The sequence below is a fragment of the Oreochromis niloticus genome, linkage group LG7 (assembly GCF_001858045.2).
Source record: "Oreochromis niloticus isolate F11D_XX linkage group LG7, O_niloticus_UMD_NMBU, whole genome shotgun sequence".
Lineage (NCBI taxonomy): Eukaryota > Metazoa > Chordata > Actinopteri > Cichliformes > Cichlidae > Oreochromis > Oreochromis niloticus.
In genome coordinates this window covers 13,500,655-13,521,468 of record NC_031972.2, presented here as the reverse complement: position 1 = coordinate 13,521,468, position 20,814 = coordinate 13,500,655, and the positions used below count along the sequence as shown (strand labels likewise).

The 20,814-nt window shown below is 39.7% G+C and overlaps 1 protein-coding gene across 2 annotated transcripts in view; it reads left to right on the top strand.

Annotated features, from left to right (window-relative positions):
• The window catches only part of LOC100697801 (netrin receptor UNC5D), a 172,989-nt gene extending 161,858 nt beyond the window's left edge, over positions 1–11,131 (top strand). For both annotated transcript variants that reach the window (XM_005454484.4, XM_005454485.4), the window contains 3 exons: positions 510–674; positions 906–1,084; positions 5,024–11,131. In XM_005454484.4, coding sequence (XP_005454541.1) covers positions 510–674; positions 906–1,084; positions 5,024–5,222 — 543 coding nt within the window. In that variant the 3' untranslated portion in view covers positions 5,223–11,131. The remainder of the gene's footprint in view (positions 1–509; positions 675–905; positions 1,085–5,023) is intronic.
• The last annotated feature ends 9,683 nt before the right edge of the window (positions 11,132–20,814 follow it).

The window sequence follows — 20,814 nt, the reverse complement described above, 5'->3', positions numbered from 1 at the left end:
CAGGTTGCAGTTACATGTATGGGTTTTGTATTAGGAGTAGCAAAATGTGGAAAATTAAAAATAAGTTAATGAAGTGTTTGATGGCAGTCATGTCGTTATGTTGACCAACTATGGACTTTCAGGTAAGTTTGGTATTTAGTTGCTTTATTAAGAATGCTCGTGCGTCTGTAACTTAAGCATTTTTTTCTCAAGCAGTAATTAAGTATTTGCACTAATGATTGTAGCCCTTACACATGGTTAGCAGGACGTATTTACATCCTGAGGGCTCTAACACCCACCAGTGCTCCTTCTGATGGGTAGACTTCTTGATTAGGCAACATCATTGATTGGCTAAAGAGGCCGCTCGTTCAGTCTTAATTAATCATGTAAACAGCAAAGCGGGTGGCAAAGCAGGATTCAAATAACAAATGTCTTTAGCGGGGATTTAATGAGTGTGTTGTCTCCACCAGCCTAATCCTTTCATCATTATGTTCGTCCTGTCCGCCCTCCCGTCTCTCCTCGCTCCGCAGGAGTTCTCCTTTTCTCAGGTGTGGGCCAGTAACCAGCATCCCCTGCAGTGTGCCTTCACTTTGGAGCGATACAGCCACTCCTCGTCTCAGCTCTCCTGCAAGATCAGCATCCGACAGGTCACGGGCAAGGAGCAGATACTACAGGTCTACACGTCTGTAGTGGAGGTGAGTAGCACTCAGAGAAGGCGTGGTGCGTGGGCAGTCATGCGGCCTGTTAATAGGTTCTTTTACTGCGCTGAATAACTCTTGATTTGATTTAAGAGCTTGCTTAATGAGCCTCTCAGGGAGCTTTTCATCTATAGATTGCAAAGTCCTTGTCCTTGTCTTCATGTTGAGGAGGGGAAACTTTTTGCATCAAATCACCCTGACATCTCTTACTTTTTGTATTGCTACTAGAATGAAAAGGGAGTGGTTCCCTTTTTCACGCAGTCGGACTGTACCATCACCTCCCAGACAGGGTCAAGGGCCTTTAAAATCCCCCTGTCCATCCGTCAGCGGATCAGCGCCACCTTTGACACCGCAAATGCCAACGGGAAGGACTGGCAGCTCCTGGCTCAAAAGCTCCACATAGACAGGTCTGAGTTCTAACACTCTGAATGCTGCATTTCATTCTCGTGCCTCAGCTGCCATTTACATACTGCTGAGTCAAATAAAAGAGCAGGTATGTTTTCTTTAGGTCCGAGAAAGAAAATAGAAAATGTTCCATAATGTAAACACAGTTCCCACTGGGAAGACTTTTGTTTAAATCTGAAATTTAGACACCACGTCAGAAATTATCTTCTCCAGCCTTCAATAACATGCCACACCGCCGATTTCATTATAGATCTTAAAACACATGCAGAGAAAGAGAGAAATGTTAGGCACAGACAGAATGCTGTAGAGAAGAGATGCAGTGTTTTGCAGAAATCTGAAGAAAGGTCTCTGACTGCTGACAGGCCAGCCTCTGGCAAGAAAATGTGTTCATGTTAGCACTTCTCATTAGCAGCATCTCTGCATGTGCTCCGTCCTCCAGCCCCTGATAAACTCTCGAGAGGTTGTGCCAGGTCAGTTATTTGCGTAGGCTGTGCAGGATTTCAGTTGTTTGGTGATGGGGTGATCTCTATTTGTGCTTCAAAGGAGAAGTCAATAATCAAGTGCTTATAGCCACGAAGACTTTAGATCTGTGCACCCAGCTCCATCAAGTACTTAAGGAAGAGAGTACTGACAGTGAGTACACTCTCCATCTTGCCAGTTGGAGAAACATGAGAGGGAAAAAGTTCACTAAGAAGCTATGATGGGAAACTGTGTGATTATGGAATTTCGCTTCAGCTGAGTCCGAAAACAAACATCTGTGACTGAGAAATGGGGAAAAGGATTTCTGAGCTTTTTCTACCCAGCCAAACACACCAGGAAGCATGTAATGGGAATGTCTCTACCTAGTTAAGCTGATTTTTGTAATTATTTCTCTGAGTGTGTGGGAACATCAGCATACAGAGGTGGGAAGTAGACTGGCAAAGACAGGGAGAAGGCAACAAATCAAATCCCATTGTAATGAAACAGTGCACTCTCTTGGAGAGGGGCTGTAACAACATCAGAGGAAGAAAATAGGTGAAGATTCAATTTAAAACCTGTTTTCTCATAAACCACACAACAAACTGTGGCTTAATTTTATTGTTCTACTGGTGTGTTACTTTATTATTTTATTATTTATTGCCATTTTTTAAAAATAAGAGTTATATGTATCCAAGGATGGTAAATATGGAGCTGCCAGGCAGGAGTTGAAGAGGAAGATTCATGGAGAAACGCAGAGGGTTTGTGTGGCAAAAGAGGATGCTAGAGATAGGATGAGATGGAGGCAGATGATCTGCTGTAGCGACCCCTAAAGGATTGTACAAACCCATGTGAAACAAAACAGAATGCAATGATTCTCTTAAGCCCGTGTTTTATTAAAAGTGAAACATAGAAAATATATGAAATCTGCCATTTTAGGACAAATATTGGCTCATTTTGACTCACTTTGACAAAAAAGTGTGGACAGGGCCATGTTTACCACTTACCAGAATCCCCTCTTCTGTAAATATCTGTCTAAATATCTATTCTTGTCTGATACAGGATTTATAATATTTATAAAATCCAAATATTTTCAGTTGGTGAAAGGTCTGAACTGCAAGCAGGCTACGAAGCTGTGATGTATGCAGTATTGATTGATTGATTGAATCTTTATTTTGAGCATGCTGAAAAAGTACAACAACATAGAATTAAAAGAGACAAATAAACAAAGCAAAACAAAAGGAAAACGAGCAACCACAACTACAAATAACTTTCATGTTCAAAAAGGAGCAGGAAGAAGCATAAGCTTATTTAATCCCACCCCTTTTCCACTATCTAGTAATCAATAGACTATTTATATATAATTTTTTATATATATACATATATATATATATATGTTTCTATCTATCCATACATACGTATATACACATACACACATATACACATTTTCAATAACCCCAATAACACCTCAAAGGATACACAACCTACAGATATATATGCCTATACCAGCGTACCCGTGCACCCACACACACATGAAAATATTGGACAAGAACACCCTATCAAATCTCTACCTCCTTCCTGTACCCTGTAAAAGCCATATCCTTAAACCGCTTTTTAAACTGCGCCATGCTCGGACATTGCTTCATATCTTTACTTAGTCTGTTCCACAGCTTCACTCCACACACAGAGATGCAAAAACTTTTTAATGTTGTACAGATACAAGGATGTTTTAAATTTAATTCCCCCCTCAAATTGTATCCCTGTTCCCTTTTAGAAAACAGTTTTAGAATATTGTCAGGAAGCAGGTTGTTTATTGCTTTATACATAATTTGTGCAGTGAGAAAATGAACCAGATCTGTGAATTTTAGAATTTTTGATTTTAAGAATAGTGGATTTGTATGATCTCTGTAACCAGTTTTATGGATTATCCTTATGGCCCTTTTTTGTAATATAAAGATTGATGATAGCAAACATTTGTAAGTATTGCCCCAAACCTCTGCACAGTAATGCAAATACGGTGCAATCAGGGAACAATAGAGAATGTGGAGTGATTTGTGGTCCAGAATGTGTTTTACTTTACACAAGATTGAAACACTTCTTGAAATTTTGTTATGTATATGGTTTATATGAGACTTCCAGTAATTTATCATCTATAATCACACCAAGAAACTTATGTTCAAGTACTCTTTCAATTTCCACACCATCTATATGAATCTGCACTTGTGCATTTCTAAGGGAATTCCCAAATAAGATTATTTTAGTTTTACTTAGATTTAGCGATAGTTTGTTCCTGTTAAACCATTTTTTAATTTTGCACATTTCTGAAGTAACTGTATCCAGCAGCTCCTTTAGATTCCCCCCAGAACAAAAAATATTTGTGTCATCTGCAAATAATACTAATTTTAATATATCAGATGCCTTACAAATATCATTTATATAAATAATAAATAATTTTGGACCCAGTACAGAGCCTTGTGGAACACCACAAGCAATGTCCAAGCATGATGAGGAATGGACACCCAGCTTCACAAATTGTTTCCTGTCACTTAAATAATTTTTCACCCAGTGCAGTACAACCCCCCGATCCCTTACCGTTCCAGTTTATTAATTAATATGTCATGATTGATTGTGTCGAATGCTTTCTAGAGATCCAGAAATAGTCCAGCTGCATACTGTTTCTGATCTATAGCATTTGTAATCTCCTCAATTGATTTGATTAATGCCAGAGATGTTGATCTTTTTGATCTGAATCCATATTGACTGTAGGAGTAATTTATATTTATCTAAGAATTTGTCTAATCGTTTATTAAACAGGTTTTCTAGGATTTTGGAGAATTGTGGTAGTAAAGAAACAGGCCTGTAATTTGTGAAGTGGTGTCTATCCCCAGTTTTATACAGCGACAGAACTTTAGCTATTTTCATTTTGTTTGGGACTTTTCCAGTCTGAAATGATAAGTTGGAAATATATGTTAGAGGTCCTATGCACGACCTTATCTGAAAAAGTTGTTACCTAGACGGGAGCATATTTTGCTCTAAAACCTGTACATACCTTTTAGCACTGATGGTGCCTTTTCAGATGTGCCAGCCCCTGAATTGGATGGATGGATGGTAAAATGCCTCAGTTTGAACACTTGATATGTTTGATATGTTCGATTGTGAATAACACAAGCTTAAAGGAATTTGGTATTTCAAAGGCAGGAAGGGTCTAATAAAAGATTAGACTGAATATTCCCAAATCCTTGTACCAATTTCAGGGACAAAACTCAGGATATCCCAGCTCCTGCAGCTTTGTCTCCTCTTTTTAGTCTTATTTTTTGTTCATTGTGCCTTTTTAAAAAAATATGTACTTAGAACAAGCAAAATTACCTCAGTGATTTGCATTGGCATCTTTGGCATAATAACTGCAAAGTGATCGCCTCATTACTACTTCACTTAGTTGTTATCCATTGCCAATATTATAATGTTCGATTTTTCCTGTTCTGCAGGAACTTGTGCTACTTTGCATGTCAGGAGAGCCCGTCATCAGTGATTCTGACTCTATGGGAAGCCCAGCACCAGGATTCTGGGGACCTGGACTCTCTGGCCAGTGCCCTGGAAGAAATCAGCAAGGTTCATTCTCCTAAGGCAGTCACTCTCAGCTGCAGCAAAGAGGAACGGGACTCTGAATTCACAAAACTGGCGTAGAGTGGCTGTACATCAGATGAAAATGAACCTTTACTGCATGAACACTTATGTTCAGGTGTAGTAACTAACCTACAGTGAGGTGGAGGAGATGCACAGAGGCCAGCAGGGCAACTTAATTATTGACTGTTACTAAAGGAACACCTCTGTTAAACCAAATGAACCATAGAGACAGAAGGAAATCAGGAAATGACCAAGAGATGTGTTATTAGGAGGCACCAACAAACTTTGGAAAGGCATCTCAAATTGACACACAAACACACACACATTCATTTTTCATTGAGAAATGTCAACTTCTGGTACTTCTGAAGACCAATTTGATACCCTGTGTTGAAGGATTACAGAAGCCTGTGAAAAGAAGACAAAGTGTGTTTTAAGCAAACTGCCAATCAGGTTGGTGCTGTGACCTCCCAGGATTGGATGTGCCGGTACTTGCCCTCAAACAGTCATCTGGGCTGTCAAAATGTTTAGTGTAATGGCATATTTTCTTTATGTCACTGACACCTCATACTTTTTTTTTCTTTTCTGCACATATTTCGGCTGAAGCTTTTTAAAAACACACAAAGAAAAAATGAATATCAGCTCTTTATTTTGTCAGAACATCTTGTTCCACAGTGATTGGTATATAAAAGGACCTGGAGTCCACATGCTTAGGAGATGGAGATTTATGAGAAATTACTTATTAAATGCCTTTGAGAGTCATTTTACACACTTTTTCAGCTCTACAGACAGAGCCCACTGTCAAAGCACCGACAGCAGAGGAGGGTAACTCACCCACCACTGATCTGTGCCTCATATAGCAATGCAGCCGGAGGTCCATCCCTGAGTGTCTCTCTTCTTAATTTGGAGGAAAATTACGTTTTACTGTGAGAGACTTCATAGCAGGCAGACAGTAGAGACATAAGTGTGTTCATGTACAATGCCCAGAGGCTTATTTTTTCTCTATTTTTAATTTTAAAATAATAAATTCTAAAACAAAACAAAAATATATATGATTTCTGGAGCATGGAGATGATCAAATACCAGGAAATGGTTATTCAGAGACACTTAGCCATCTTTTACTCCCTCTACTCCTGTCTTATCTTTCCAAGCAGAGGCAACATCCACTTGAAAAAAAAGAAGATAAAAAAAGATATCCTGATCAGGAAGATCCCACATTCGGTTGCTCCAGCTGCCCCTCAACTTAATAAAGTGACTTTGTGTTGAACTCTGCGTTGGCACTCTCTTTTCATGTGCTTAATGAATTGAATTTTGAAAGGCCAGACAGCCCACATGCTGCACAGTGGTAGAAATCAGTCCATGTTCAAAAACTTCATTCAGATAAGAGATTAAGCAGAGTTTCAGAAAGGTGTAAAATATATACATATGCACTATTTGAGTTTGGACAGCAGATCATTGCCATGTTGGTGTTGCGTCATGCAGCTGTTTGAACTCCATCTAAAGAGAAATATCTGACAGTCTCTTGGTTTTAACCCATCAAATTTGCCTAAATTAGTAACCCCCCTTGAAAGGCTCAAATATTTTTAAATGCCTAAAACTCTTGATGGATTTAAATTCTTAATGAAGACTTTCTGCAGTGTTCGTCTGCTCAGTAAGACCCTGTGCTCCACGGCACTCCACAAAGTTTGACGTGGTTTAAACATTTTAAAAAGCGGCATGTTGAAAGAGCACTGCTTTCTTTCTTACTTTGATGCATACTTGAGCATTTTGAGAAATTCAGCCATCGCACATAGTTTGCCAAGAATGTTGAAAATTTGTCACTATAGCCAGTAGTCACTTAGCTTAGCATTACAGCTGAAAATGGAAAGAAATAGCAGGGCTCGCTCAGGAGTAACAGCATGTGCCCAAAGGTACCTCTAAATCTCACTTACCTACCTGTAAAATTTGATTATAAAAACATCAGTTTACATGCAGGGCTATATGCCATCCCTTCAACCTGTGTCTTTAAGCTAAAGGCTAAGTTCACTCCTGTAAACATGCTGTAGCCAGCATCAACATTATGAACAGGTTCTGGGGGTCCAGGCTTACCTAGTAAAGTCGCTGTGTCCCCTCAGCTGAATTCTACAGATATACTTCAACTGCTCAACTAATTCATCCAATTGAGCAATGAAAAGCGCATTTGTGGTAACCAGGATGACTAAGGAGGACACTGAACCCACAGGCCTATGGAGGTCAGGTCAGGTCCTGAAACTAAATTGAGATCATTTCAGCTTGTGCAGCTAGTTTTAGCTAGCATGCGCATAGTCAAATATTGCAAAAACATATGAAAGTGTATTGAAAATACTGTACGCTCACAGTCAGCTTTCCTAGTGTGTGGTGATTTTACTGATCCACTTCGGCACCAAGAGAAAATGCCTCTCCTGATATTTTCACACTTTTATAACTCTAACTACATTTTTCTCTGAGTGTACTATGCATATATCCTTCCAAATATGTATAGGGTGTTTGGGAAGTGACTTGAGGCAAAAGCCCCCTGCTGGGAGGGGGGGCAAGGTTGGTTCCCCGTCCAGTTGTCATGGTCTGCTATTGATCCACCCTGGCTGTATCCTTCCACAGACAAACTAGTGTGCAAACTAGTGAATTTCTCAACATGTGGAACACTTCTTCTATTTAGCCTCCCAACTTTGTGGTCAAGCTGGCAGAGAAAGATGCAGATTGAAGTGCTCATGCTGGCTTCACACTAAAAAATGTAGTTCTTATTGATTCGTGCCATCATGGAAATAGCACAAAGACATGCAGTTCATTCAATAACTGCTGGGAATCTGTTTTCAGTTACCCACGACTGCTCACTGAAAATAATGCAAACCTGTACACGGTTAGCAAACATATCCAAACCTTGTTTTTCTATCTGTGTGGATCAAAGAACAGCACAGAATAAGCTGGACTAAAAAGTTGCTGGCCAAAGTTTGGAATGCAGTCATGACTGCAGGAAATTTATTGACAGACCCCCTCTTAGTAGTCGCATGCTGAGTCAGACCTCTTAAGTTTAGTCAGGATCTAAACATAGCATTTAAAAACACAGCTCACAGTACAGTAAAGATATATATTTGTATATCTATATTTTACACTTGGATGTATCTTCTGAAGAGTGTAAAGTGTCCGTTCCTGTCTGTTCAATTTTCCCATTCAGATTCTCCCATTCAGATTCCCCCATTCCCAGTTTATAAAAAATGTGAAAAGTTATCACCATGCTGACTAAAGGCAGATCGTAATGTTATTTTCCATGTCTTTGTAATGCTGTTGACATCTATCACCTGCATATCTGCTGAATGAGGACTAACAGCAGTGGAGTCCTTGATTCATCAGCGACGGCTCAACAGCTGAACTCCATTCACTCCAAAACAGGTTTTCTCAATTGTGAGAAAACTACATGGAGCAGTTTTTTTGTCAAACTTCAGACTGAGTATAAAGAGTTTCAAAATTAGAATCAGCTCCCAATACTAAACAAGTAAAGTAATAGAAACTGATGTATGAACGGGAAATGAAATTGCTCCATGCAGTGCTGTTTTTCTACAGCAGCTGCATTATTCCCATACTTGCTTCTTCTGTTTGCCATCAGGAGATACTTTCCATTGCCACACGAACGGGCCAACTTTTAGCATGCTCACATATGGGAGTGCAGGAATCATCTGGAAGAACAATCTTACCTATTCAGAATTTGGTGCAGGGGATCTCCAGCAGAGCTGCACCGTTGGCCTGCGTTGCTAAACATTTTTCTGCAGTTGCTCACCAAAGTGGAAAAAAAGTAATCTAACACATACCCCACTGATACATCATCATTCCCTGAGCTGACTCCTTGAAAATGACTTCTGATGAAAGGCCGGATCTGCCCTGCATCCTCTGCAAGCCGCTGTATGGCAAATCATTTCTATTAGCTTTCGATTTTTATGATTTTTTTTTTTTTACTGTATTTACAGATGTATCTGAGCTCGGGTCTTTTTAGATCTCAAGAAATACACACCATTCCAGCCATCTCCAGCCTTCTATAGGGCAAGTACTGGAAGAAAAATATCACATTGAGAAGAATGCATAAAGGGAAGGAGGGCATGCAAAAATATGTGTGCTTGAATTGATGAGAAATGCAGCCAGAGATGAGCCTTTTTATAAAGAAAACAGTCAGTCGCTCTGGTACTGCTACTACACCCTACACATTATTATTATTATGGAAATATCAGAAAGTCTAGCAGTAATACAAACAGCCTGAAAAAGGCCATTTCTCCAAGCTGAGCATCTTCAGAATGCTGCAGTGGATGGGTGAAAGCTGATGGTCTACTGAGCAACCAAATTGTATTCAAAGAAAAGGACTGTGAGTCTTGATTGAAAGGTTGACCCACAAAGACGGGATATAGCCAGTATTTACTGGCAGCACAGAAAACCACCGAGCACCTGCCAATGGGCAGTATCCATTTTTCTGCATCAGAGTGGAAGATACTTTATTAAGTTATTTTGTCTCCATGTGGAATCAGCATTACTCTGCTTTCCCCAGTTTTCAGTGAGCTTTCTAGTCAGGGAAGGAACCACACGATGCTATGCAGGTCTCTAACAAACAGTGACAACTCTCTGATTTATACCACCTCGCAAAGATTTTGTGGACACTGCTTGAATTAAAAATGACTTTGGACATTTGTGGATGTTCTTTCTGGAAATTTACAGATTTTTTTTTTTTTTTTTTTGGCAGAAGGAGGAAACTTGTCAGACTTTTTTTGGCTCAAGCTTTGGACAAGAAGGTGTTGCTCTGCCAAATGTTTCTCTTTTCCCAGATTGTCCACTCAGTATCTCACATACCTTGAACTTTGGCGATTTTTCTTTAGTGAAAATGTTCAAATGCCAAATTTTTCCATCTTCTTTTACTACTTCAAGCCAGCTTCCCTCTCGCCCTACATATGCACATGTATACATACACATACAGGAGTCACAAGGAAACTGAGAAGCTTTACAGTTACCCGTGTTGTGCATCACAAAAATGAGTTTTCTAACTAATTGTGCCTCTTTGTGTGGGTTTGGTGTCATAGGAAAAATCTGTCCAGAATGTTGTTGTTTTTATTATTATTATTATTATTATACATCATATCAAAGAAACTAATTTGTTAGTTGCAATTTGTTATATGCAAGCTGTATTGTTTGATGCCATGCACATCCATCTTATATACACTGCAGAGGTGTTTCCAGAGAATACTGAAGCATTTAAACCTGCTAGCTCTGATGCTAAGACGTGCAGTGGCGATCAGCTAGCTAGAGATTGAGGATGCGCGTTGTGTCCATCAGTGTCCTTTCCATAAACTCAATGACTCAGAGTGTACATGTGCGACAGTGTGAAAGAGAGTTGTGTGTATACTTTAAAAAGCTGTATAACACGTCCTTGAAGAATCCAGCCTACTGTAGTGCTACTATCTCAGCTTGTTCAGAGTGTGATGTAAAGTGTTTGGGCTTTTTTTTCACTGCCTACTATCTTAAGATCGACACTTTGGGAGAAAAACAACAGATAACTAGATGCTAACTTAAGTAAAATGATCTCAGTTCATGAAACGTGGTGACAGTTTCAATCAAAACTTTCTAATTTTACTGTTTTTCTTTCCGTTGTTCTTTTACTTCTGCTGCTGCCTTTAAAAATTCGAGTATCCTACAAATCTATATATTGTATCGAACAGCTGGGTATGTTCAGTATCTATTCAGAAGGTTCTGTATATAATTTATTGCATTTTCTGTATGTTTAGTTGGAAACATTTCAATGCATTTTCTGTGCTAAACATTTGAGTTAAGTGCTATATGAATGTTAATGTTGAGAACAGTCACTGGTGATGTTCCTATGGGCCAATTCTTTGTCCTTTTTCCCCTTTTTTTTCAAAGTTTTGCAAAAATTTTAAAACTGTACATACTGTATTGTGTTGAAATAAATATGCAGTGAAATGGTATTATTTGTTGTTGCTCTAGGTTACAATCACTTTCCTTTCAGATTAGCTAAACTGCCCTAAATCTGGCCAGCTGGTCTTTCTATAACAGACACTTACTCGCCAGTTTATTAGGTACACCTGTTCCAGCGATTGTTAACACATGTACCTAATCAGCCAATCACATAGCAGCAACTCTACTTCTGCTACTACCCCTCTGAGTATTTCAGAAGACGCTGCTCTACTTCCACATAACCATCTCTACAGTTTACAGAATGCTCTGAAAAAGAGGAAATATGCAGCGAGCGGCAGTTCACTGGGTAAAAAAATTTATGCAGAAGAGCATCTCTGAGTACATAGCACATCAAACCTTGAAGCAGAATGGCTACAGAAGCAGAAAACCACACCGGGCACCACCAGGAAGCTGAGGCTACAGTTCACACAAGCTCACCAACATTGGACAACAGATGATTGGAGACCTTGCCTGGTCAGAATTTGGCATCTATAATATGAAAGCATGGATCCAGTCTGCCTTGTAACAGCAGTCTTTGGCTCTTTAGCACCAACTATGTATCACAGCCTAGCCGAGTATTTCTGTTGGCCAAGCCCATCCCTTTATGACCAGTATAACCATCTCCTGATGACTGCTTACAGTACAATTATTTGTCATGTCACAGAACTCCAATCATGTCAGACTGGTTTCTGAGTTCACTGTACTCGAATAAGCAAAACTGAAACTCATCACTAGAATAATCACAAGTTAAAAACAGAAATGAAAGCTTCAAATATGTCACTGGAAATAAAGCTTGCAATCACCTGAAAAAAAGAAATCCACAAAGGAACCAAGAAATCCAACAAAATCAAAACTTCCGGCATAAAAATAAAGCAATTCACAAAGAATTCAAAACCGCCAAAACAACAAAAAACCTGAGGACTATGACAGGAAGAGCTTACAGAGAAGGGGAAATTCTCTTTCTTTCATAATTAACAAACTTGTTTTGAAGGATTTTATAGTCAACATAGAAAAAAAGTATGAGGCATTTGTAAACAAGCTTATTGATAGACACAGCAATGCTGCATGCTACATCCTAACGTCTGGATCCTCACATGCACATGCTGCAGTACTACTTAACAAATAACCGCTAACTTTGCTTAGCTTAATAGCTTGGTAGCATTTGCTAATCAGTATGAAATAAATGAACAGATGGATAAACCTTGACCGGATAATAGCACATGATGAAAATTTAGGGCTAATTCCAGTAAATCATTTTCACTCAGTACTGCACTATGACAGTTACATAAATATAAAGTGTTGAAATTGAGAGCTTCAGCAGACAACCATGAGTAACACTTGAGTATACTGAGTTGAGACTACTGATGCTAGTTTATAGCTCTAATACTGAAAGTGGTAAATGAATGAGAACTCATGCTCCAATAACACTGAAATTAAAGTCCGAATTCATTTAAAACTTTTATACCTCTGCTCTATGTGAACATTAACATTAAAAATTGCTGTTTAATATAGAAGCCTAGTTATGTAAATGATTTACTTTTATGAAAAGCATCTTGGTGCTAATAATGATGTTCCCCTTACTCTAAAATGCAGGTTTGTTCTAATAACTACTTGGTTAAAATAATTGATGTTTGAAGATTGAATACTCCGTTATAAGCCCACTAATTTTCACTTCATAACAAACTACTTAGTGGCAAGTTAATTTGCACCAATGCACAGCTCACTGTGCTGCAGGAAGCTCTGATGCCTCCAGCACCGCCAAGCACCAGGTAAGGAACACAAGAAAGCTGAGAGCTGAGCTCAGTGTGATGCATTACAATAGCATAAATAAAGGAATGCTGGACTACAACTAAAATGTGTCTACTGCCATTGATGAATGAACTCTCCTCCTTTCAGGAAGTCTTCTTCCTCCCCATTATTGCCAACAGCTGGATTATCAGATATTTGACTTTCCCATATATTCAGGTTCTTTATAATATAATATATCACTGTTAATTTTTTTTTTTTAAACTGATCCATCTATATGAATTAAATCAATGCCAACAATGGCAACAATCAAACCTCAGTCCAATCAGCAGATGGCACTGTATGCTGTCTTCCTATTAAAGGTTATCTTGTCTAGACATGCCTCGACATTCTCCGTGTGCGCATGTGCACACAGAGACAACTGTAGCTTGTTTCCATGACATGAGGCAGCCTCACTTGTATGTGCCCCTTCACAGTGTAGGTAAGGTCTGCTCAGGCCTGGCAGTCAGCAGGCAGCTACACCCTGTCTGCCAACGCCAGCAGTGGAACACTCACCCAAGAGGCTGCAGTAACTGCAAGACTTCTTTTCTAGTTCAGCTCTGTGAAGCACAACTGTCACTTTGTCCTTGCAAATCCTGCTTGATCTGCATTACTTTATACTTTCCCACAGCAGAGCTCGAATTCTAAGTTAATTTTTATCTATTCTAGTTGAGTATCGTCACTCAGCCATGCAAGCGATCTCCCAGCCGGATGTCATCTGTCCCAGGAAGGCAAACAGGCAGGCTGCAGGCCTTCCCAGCAGGCCTCTCTTCCCCTCCAGACACTACACACACACACACACACGCACACAAATCCCTGGCACAGCCATAGCCCTCTCACCCCTTCTATCCCATGCCCCACCCACTCTGTGTCTCTGGACAACTGCTCTGACTCAAAGTCATTAAAGATGACTCTCTTCTCGCACTTTCTTTTTTTTTTTCAGCCCCTCTCTCCACTTCTCTTTTCTTTCCATGCTGGATGAAAGGCCTCCCAGACACCCACTCCATGCACATACCATTCAGGCCAGGACACACAGGAAGTCTATGTGCTGCGCTGAGAAGGGGCTAGGGAAGGGGGGGGGGGGGAGTGACAGAGGAAAGGGGATGGGAGGAGGGGGTGAGCGCTCAGCACAGAGGGAGAAAGAAGGGAATGAAGAGAGGAGCGGAGGGGGGGGGGGGCTAAATGCAAGTCATGTGAAGCTCATGAGAACTAACCTACAAAAGTTGGAATCTTATTTTCCTTTTACCAACTCTTTTCACCCTCCGCAGGCTCTTAATCTCACATGTGTTTATTTGCTGCTAATATGCCAACTCCATCTATACTTTAAAGAAAAGCTTTTTGAACTTTGAGCTCCAACTTGGTACAAAATGTTTCTCTCATCTCAAACAGCCTCAAACAGAAGCTTCAGTTAAGTTGTTGCCAAAGTCTGATTTGGACATTGCTTGACCCTAAATGTAGTGGACAGTGATTATCACATATTAAGTTTATTGAACTGTCTTTGTCCTAAACTTTGGTTGCAAGGAAGCCAAGCACAACTGACACCAGTGAGCTGAATTCCTCGCAGTTGTTTGGAAGATCTGGGTTTTTCTTTTCTTTTCTTTTTTTTTGCAAAAGGCGCCATGCCTTTTAGTTATGAGATTAGCTTCAGCCAAAATTTGCTATGGAACTGTGAATAATTGCATCACGTGGAATGGAGCACTCAGTGCATTTGTTACTTTTACAGGGTGTACTGCTTCAGTGTGTGTGTGTGTGTGTGTGTGTGCATGAGTGGGTGGGTGACTGTAGCTCCAGCTAGCAGGGAACGGCGTCACGTCGCATGCTTTGAATTACTGTACATTTGCGGCTGGTAGACAGGCTGCTGCCAACTGTCTCTGAGTGGATCAGACAGCTAACATCAGCACTGTGGGCTCTGCCACGAGTCCCACTTTAATTCCCTCTCACTTTTTCCAGCGTGCTCTCCTTTTCTTTCTGCTGGAGTTGTCTCGGCGCTCTGTCTCATTTTTGCGTGCTCTTCTCCATGCCTCTATTTTTAATCAACTTCACACTCTCTGCCATTTTTTTTTTTCATTTTTCTCTCAAATCGCAAAGTATATACAACAGACACACAGACACTGACACCCACACACATTCCTATAGCGCGGCTCAGGCAAACACCCACATTTGTCGGAGGGTTTACACGGTTCGCCACTCAGCTAATCTTTGTGGCCTTGCACACTGAAGTCTGCCTTCTGTCGAAATCCGATTATAAAAATGTAAAAACAAAAGCAGAGTCAGGTGACTACTTAGGGCGCATTACAACAGCGTGATTGCTTTTGCTTTAAACTGGCCCCCTCCTGTGGATCCTGCCACAGGTGGTGCCAGGGAAAGTACTGATGACATCATGGGCAAAGGTTTCAACAAAGACGAGCATTCCTCACTCAGTCATAATCCGCCGCCTTCATATACGGCTCGTCTTTAACCAGACAGAACCGGTCAGGACGCTTTTCTCTCACACCTCCTTTTTGCTCTGTGACAGCTCCTTTATTTCGCCCCCTCCCTCTGCCTTATCAGCACCACTATTAACCCTTCTTTTCTCTAACTGAAGCAAAGTGTTAATTGGTTTGACACAAAGGCACTTGACACTGTATTTCCAGTGTATCTTGCCAGGAACTCCCACACGACGTGTCTTCTGTTTTTGTCAAATGACTTTAGGAATTTGGCATGAGTTGATTTTTTCTTTTTTCCGGCACTACTAAGAGGACATTGATTCACAAAGGCAATTTTCACAAGACCCGTGTCCTTACTTATCCTCACTATTGCAGTCTAATCTTGTATCATATATTACTAGCAATAAGATAAATTGTCCTTTTTATGTAAATCTACTTCATGGGACATACATTATATACAGGAAGTGGTCATACGTGGAAACTAATGCCATGAAGTTCCCAGCAAAGTTTCTTTGGTGATGTTAATGCCAAAGAAGGTTTGGAGCTCTTCAGTTACTGAGTCAACAGACTGCCGGAGACATTTACGGACTGTGCACCTCAGTGCTTATAATACCACTTTACACCTGATCGTGGAATATCGGGGGGAAGAAAGTTCATGAATAGACTTGTTGCAATGATGGTTTCCTGTTACAGTGCCACACTCAAATTCACTTTGCACTTCAGAGTGATCCATTATTTCACAAATGCTTAGGTTAAGGCACTGGGCAGCATGCATCTGTGGCAATGAGACTGAAAACACCCAAATTCAAAAATTAGTGGTGGCCCAGTACTTTCATCCATATATTGTGGGTCTACGATGTGCTATATTCCCTGCAAAGTTCACATTGTCAGTGTGAGTGTTAGAGTCAAGGCCTACACACATTTTGTCTGTAGTTTCTTAAGGTGAAACTTTTTCCCTACCCCTACTTTTTGCAACAACAACAACAAAAAAACCCTCACATTCAAGAATGCTTGTGCTGGACATTGAAATATGCCTAAATATCCATTGCCCAGCATTTATGGGTGGGGGAAAAAACCTTGAATCTTTTTAAAGCACACTGCTTTCATCTAAATCAAATTTGCAACAACTGATTTTTTTGGATGACTTGGGAACAGCACTAATAAATCAGCTGATTTCTTGATACATAAACTGTTTATTTCTACCAGTTTTATCACCAGCCGAGCTTCTGCCTTAATCATGCAATCAGTCGGTTTTCTTTACCTGTTTTCCAGTCTGTAACTAGGATTAGGTGAAAACTACCAGGTCGATTGCCATTAAACTTGGCAAAGAGGTAGGCATTGGCTTTGATTTACCCTAATTTACGCCCCGATCTAGCTCGATTACTCCTGACTCGTCCGGTGTGACTCGAGCAATGCTGAAGTGGCAAATAGTTTAGCCGTCTTATCGCAAAATCATTGACTAATAGTAAGTCAAGTTGATTTGTTGAGTGTCTGAATTCACGAGGATGCCCAAACTAGATGTCCTGTTTTTTCTTTTCCAATTTTCAATGAGCTACCATCCAGAACTGCAGTCAGAGTGGTACTACGAAGCCACGCTGTTTAAAAAACATGCATAATGTGTCCCTAAAATGCAATTAGACAGCACCATATGCTGCTTCAACACACTTTTGGTTGACTGTTCTTTCCCCACAACAACCCTTTTATATAAAAAGTAATCCTGGTAGGTTTTCTTATATTATAGCTGCTATACAGCAGGTTCGTTTCTTAAAGTGTTTTGAATACATAACACCATTGGTGTGAATGCATTTCTTCTCCACTGCTGTATCTGTAATGAGAAGGAGGACTGTAATAGATGAAGTTCATTTTCCAATCCTCCACACAGATGATGGGAACATAAACACAACATTCACAGTACAAACTTTCGGCTTTGATTGAACACAGTAACCACCCTCTGGCTGTTGCTGTTCATGCTGAAAGCTCTTAAAGAACACCACTGTATGTTTAGAGTGCAGTCCTTAATAATGCTAGCCTCTCTTACAAATATTAACGCTTTATTTGTCTTAATTCAATCTATATAGCAGGCGTCAGGGGTTAAAGTCCATCATTAAATGATTAAACCAAGTTTGATGTTCTAATATGCAGTATAACAAATAAGAATGTTGAAGTGATGCAAGGCCGCGTGTCTCTGCTCTCCGAAGAATGTGGATCGAATTTTTAGACAGTTCTGGATCCAGAAGTCGCTGCTATGCATTTTTTTCTTTTAAGTTTATAACAAAATCAAATCAGAAACAATTACAGGACACGGCAACAGTCATGCTGCAGTGACATAACAGCTCTTCTGTTGCTTTACAAATAATCTGATCTCAGTCATCTTCACAAGGCTTACATCCTCTATTTCAGCTCCTTGTCACTTTTTTTTTTTTTTTGCTCATCCCTCATAAACAACAAGTGAAACAATGCACAGCCGGCGTCACACGATAAGTCACTGACGCTCAGGAAGGTTTCCCTTCCCTTTATTTATTTTTTTCGTTTTTTTCACCCGTAGGTCACTTCTCTTAAAAAGAAAAAAAAACAAACCTCATCTGTTGCATACATACACCTATAGATATACAATACAGTGCACAGTGCATCCCTCACTTCTTTATATTTTGCTTCCAAAAAGTTAGATTTTCTGTAATTTCCTCATTTTTAAAGCGGTCCCTGGGTTTGAAGGTCTTACAAAGTTTTATTTTGGACACTGACTCACCGAGTCTTTGTACATGACCATTTTCAGAGTTGGTTTTTTTTTTGGTTTTTTTTGTTAAGGCACTTAACACTGACCTATGAGTCATTCAAGCATTTAAAAAGACATAACTCAAGGGATGAATCAGTGTTGTATGTACACACAACAGACAACTTAGCAAAGAAACAACTGTAATTGTATTTTTAGGCACTTTGTTACAAAAGCACATCAGTTGCTTTCATTTCTTTGGCTGAATCTAAAAAAAAAAAATACCAAAGAATAAATAGTTTATTAGACATCAAATAAAATAGCATTTATGTGATTCTCAAAACGCTATTAGCCAAAAACTTGCCTTGGCATGATATGCAGTGTGTCCTCAAAAAATCTGAGGATGCACTTCACCTGATCCATCTACCAAAGCCTTATCAGAAAGGGTCTCAATGGAAAGGATGGCAGCCAAGAAGGTATTCTTAAGGAAGGGAAACAGGAAGAAAAATGTTGAAATTTTTGGTTGAAATCAATATCAATATGTACAGAGGAGATCAGGAGAGAGCAACAACAGTGGGTGTCTGCAGCCATCTGTTACACGGTGGAGGCTCTGTCATGGTTTGGACTGCATTTCAGGATTTTGTCAAAATTGATGCAATTATGAAAGCTGAAAATACAGTCAAATTTTAATCTACCATGTAATATCATCTGGAAAGCATCTGATTGATTGTTTCCAACACACCTATTTCTGAAGACCAATTAAAGGCTGTGTTGAAAAATAAAGGTGGTCATATCAAATACTGACTTTTAAGCTCATTAGACTCGTACAAATGTTTTTTTTTCTTTATATCCTGTATGTCTATGTATGTTTGTAGATGTTTTACCTGCTCCACCCATTTCCAATTTTCCTATAGCAAAATATAAAGAAATGAAGGGTAGCTCAAGACTTTTATGCGGTACTGTAAAAACAGAAGTGTTATATCACACTACTCCCACACAGGCTATGCAAATGATCCCTCAACTGCACATCTTTTTATCCAGCAAAGATCCCTTTCTGAGGAGGTCAAAGATTCTCCCTTAAATTCAAGATGACAAATTGGAAAAGCTGTAAAGATTGTTGTTTTTCCACAAGTTGGCTATGTGAACTAATCAACCCAGCAGCCATTAATACAGACTCGCTCAGGATAAGCTTGCAAATAACTCAATCACACACTTCCTGTTTTTCAGCACGTAGCCTGTGACCTCAGAAGGAGGAGCACAGGATGTGCTCCAAGTGGAAGATACAGATAGAGATTTCCTAGACAGTTTTAATTGAAACACATGTTGAACTTTGGAGGAGCAGATAAGTTGCATCTGTTGGACAACTGGATGAGTGTTATGCTGTTTGTTCCTGTTACGGTGATTGAGTTTCAAGTCTGATCAACTTCTAGAGAAAACTACATGGTTTATTTGATAGTTCGTGTTTATTTAATGTTTCTGTCTATACACAGTGAAATATGCTTCCATTTGGAGCTTTAAGTCTCACCACTTTTCAGCAGCTTCCTGTGAATAAACAACACAGCTGGGAGAGGACTGTGAATTCGGTATTTTTTTCTCAGATGTTCTGCCAGGCATGAGAACTCATCTGTGACCAGATCACTCAGTTTTTAATCAGCAGTTAATTTACCCAAGCTTTTCTGGAGGGGGGGGTTAAACCAAAACTCTCCTCTCTGCTCCCCACTTTCCTGTAAAATTCACTACTGTGCCGTTGGTCACAAGACATTTAATTAGTCACTGTAATGTTTCAAAACACAGCAATCTGTCTGTCCGCTGGTGAATGAGAAGTGAGACACACGCCAGACAGCATTTACTTTAAATGTGTCTAGAACTTGCCCAATCTTTCTTTCGTCACACGCCTGTCTAAGTGAGTGGAGGGCATGTGATTTATTTATACTAGTTGTTTGGCTCTGTTTCTTTATTTGTATGTGTTGCAAATTACCCCGGCAAGGTCTAATGTAGGTACGCCTCGATATCTTCTGCTTCCCCCCCTCCCGCTCCCTAGACATGAGGCTTTAGACCACAGCCCCATTCCAGATAAGATGTTGTCAGCAGGAACCACATTTGAGAGGATGTTTATTGTTGTGATGTAGTCTAAATGGTGGAAAAATGTTATGTTGTCATTAAATAGTAGCTAACTTTCTGCATAAACTGCAGAACTGTTTGGGTTTCTTTTCTCCTCATTGTATTAAATCCCTGTTTCCATAATATATTACTCCATATCCTCATATGGATTTGAGTTTCAGTTGAACACGTCAAAGTCACACATGTTGATGGTTCACATTTTCTTCCATCAAACTTTCTTTTAACAGTTCTCTGGGAGCATGTAGGAACTCAGGACCTATTGACATAGTTCTGAAAAAAAAAAGTATTTTGTGTACTTCACTTATTCTATGATTGCTCGTGCTGCTGTTTTTGAGACCGCTACGATCATCTTTATTTTATTACGTGCCAAATGTTCTCAGGAGGGCAGCAGGGTTCTTTGAGTCCCGTCCATCATGCTTTGGTATTGTCTAGCTGAAATGAGCAAGCCGTCTTTGAGAAAGATGATGGATAATAGCATATGCTGCTACAAAACCTTTATGTATCATTCTGTATTAAAGTTTTCTTTACAAATGTAAACCTTATCTTTGCCTATATTTCCTTACTGCCTCACAGATGCTTGCTTTTAAACTGCAAGCTGATTAAAAAAAACCCTGATGGTCCAGAGGAAGCAGTGTCCAGGATATCTAAAAAC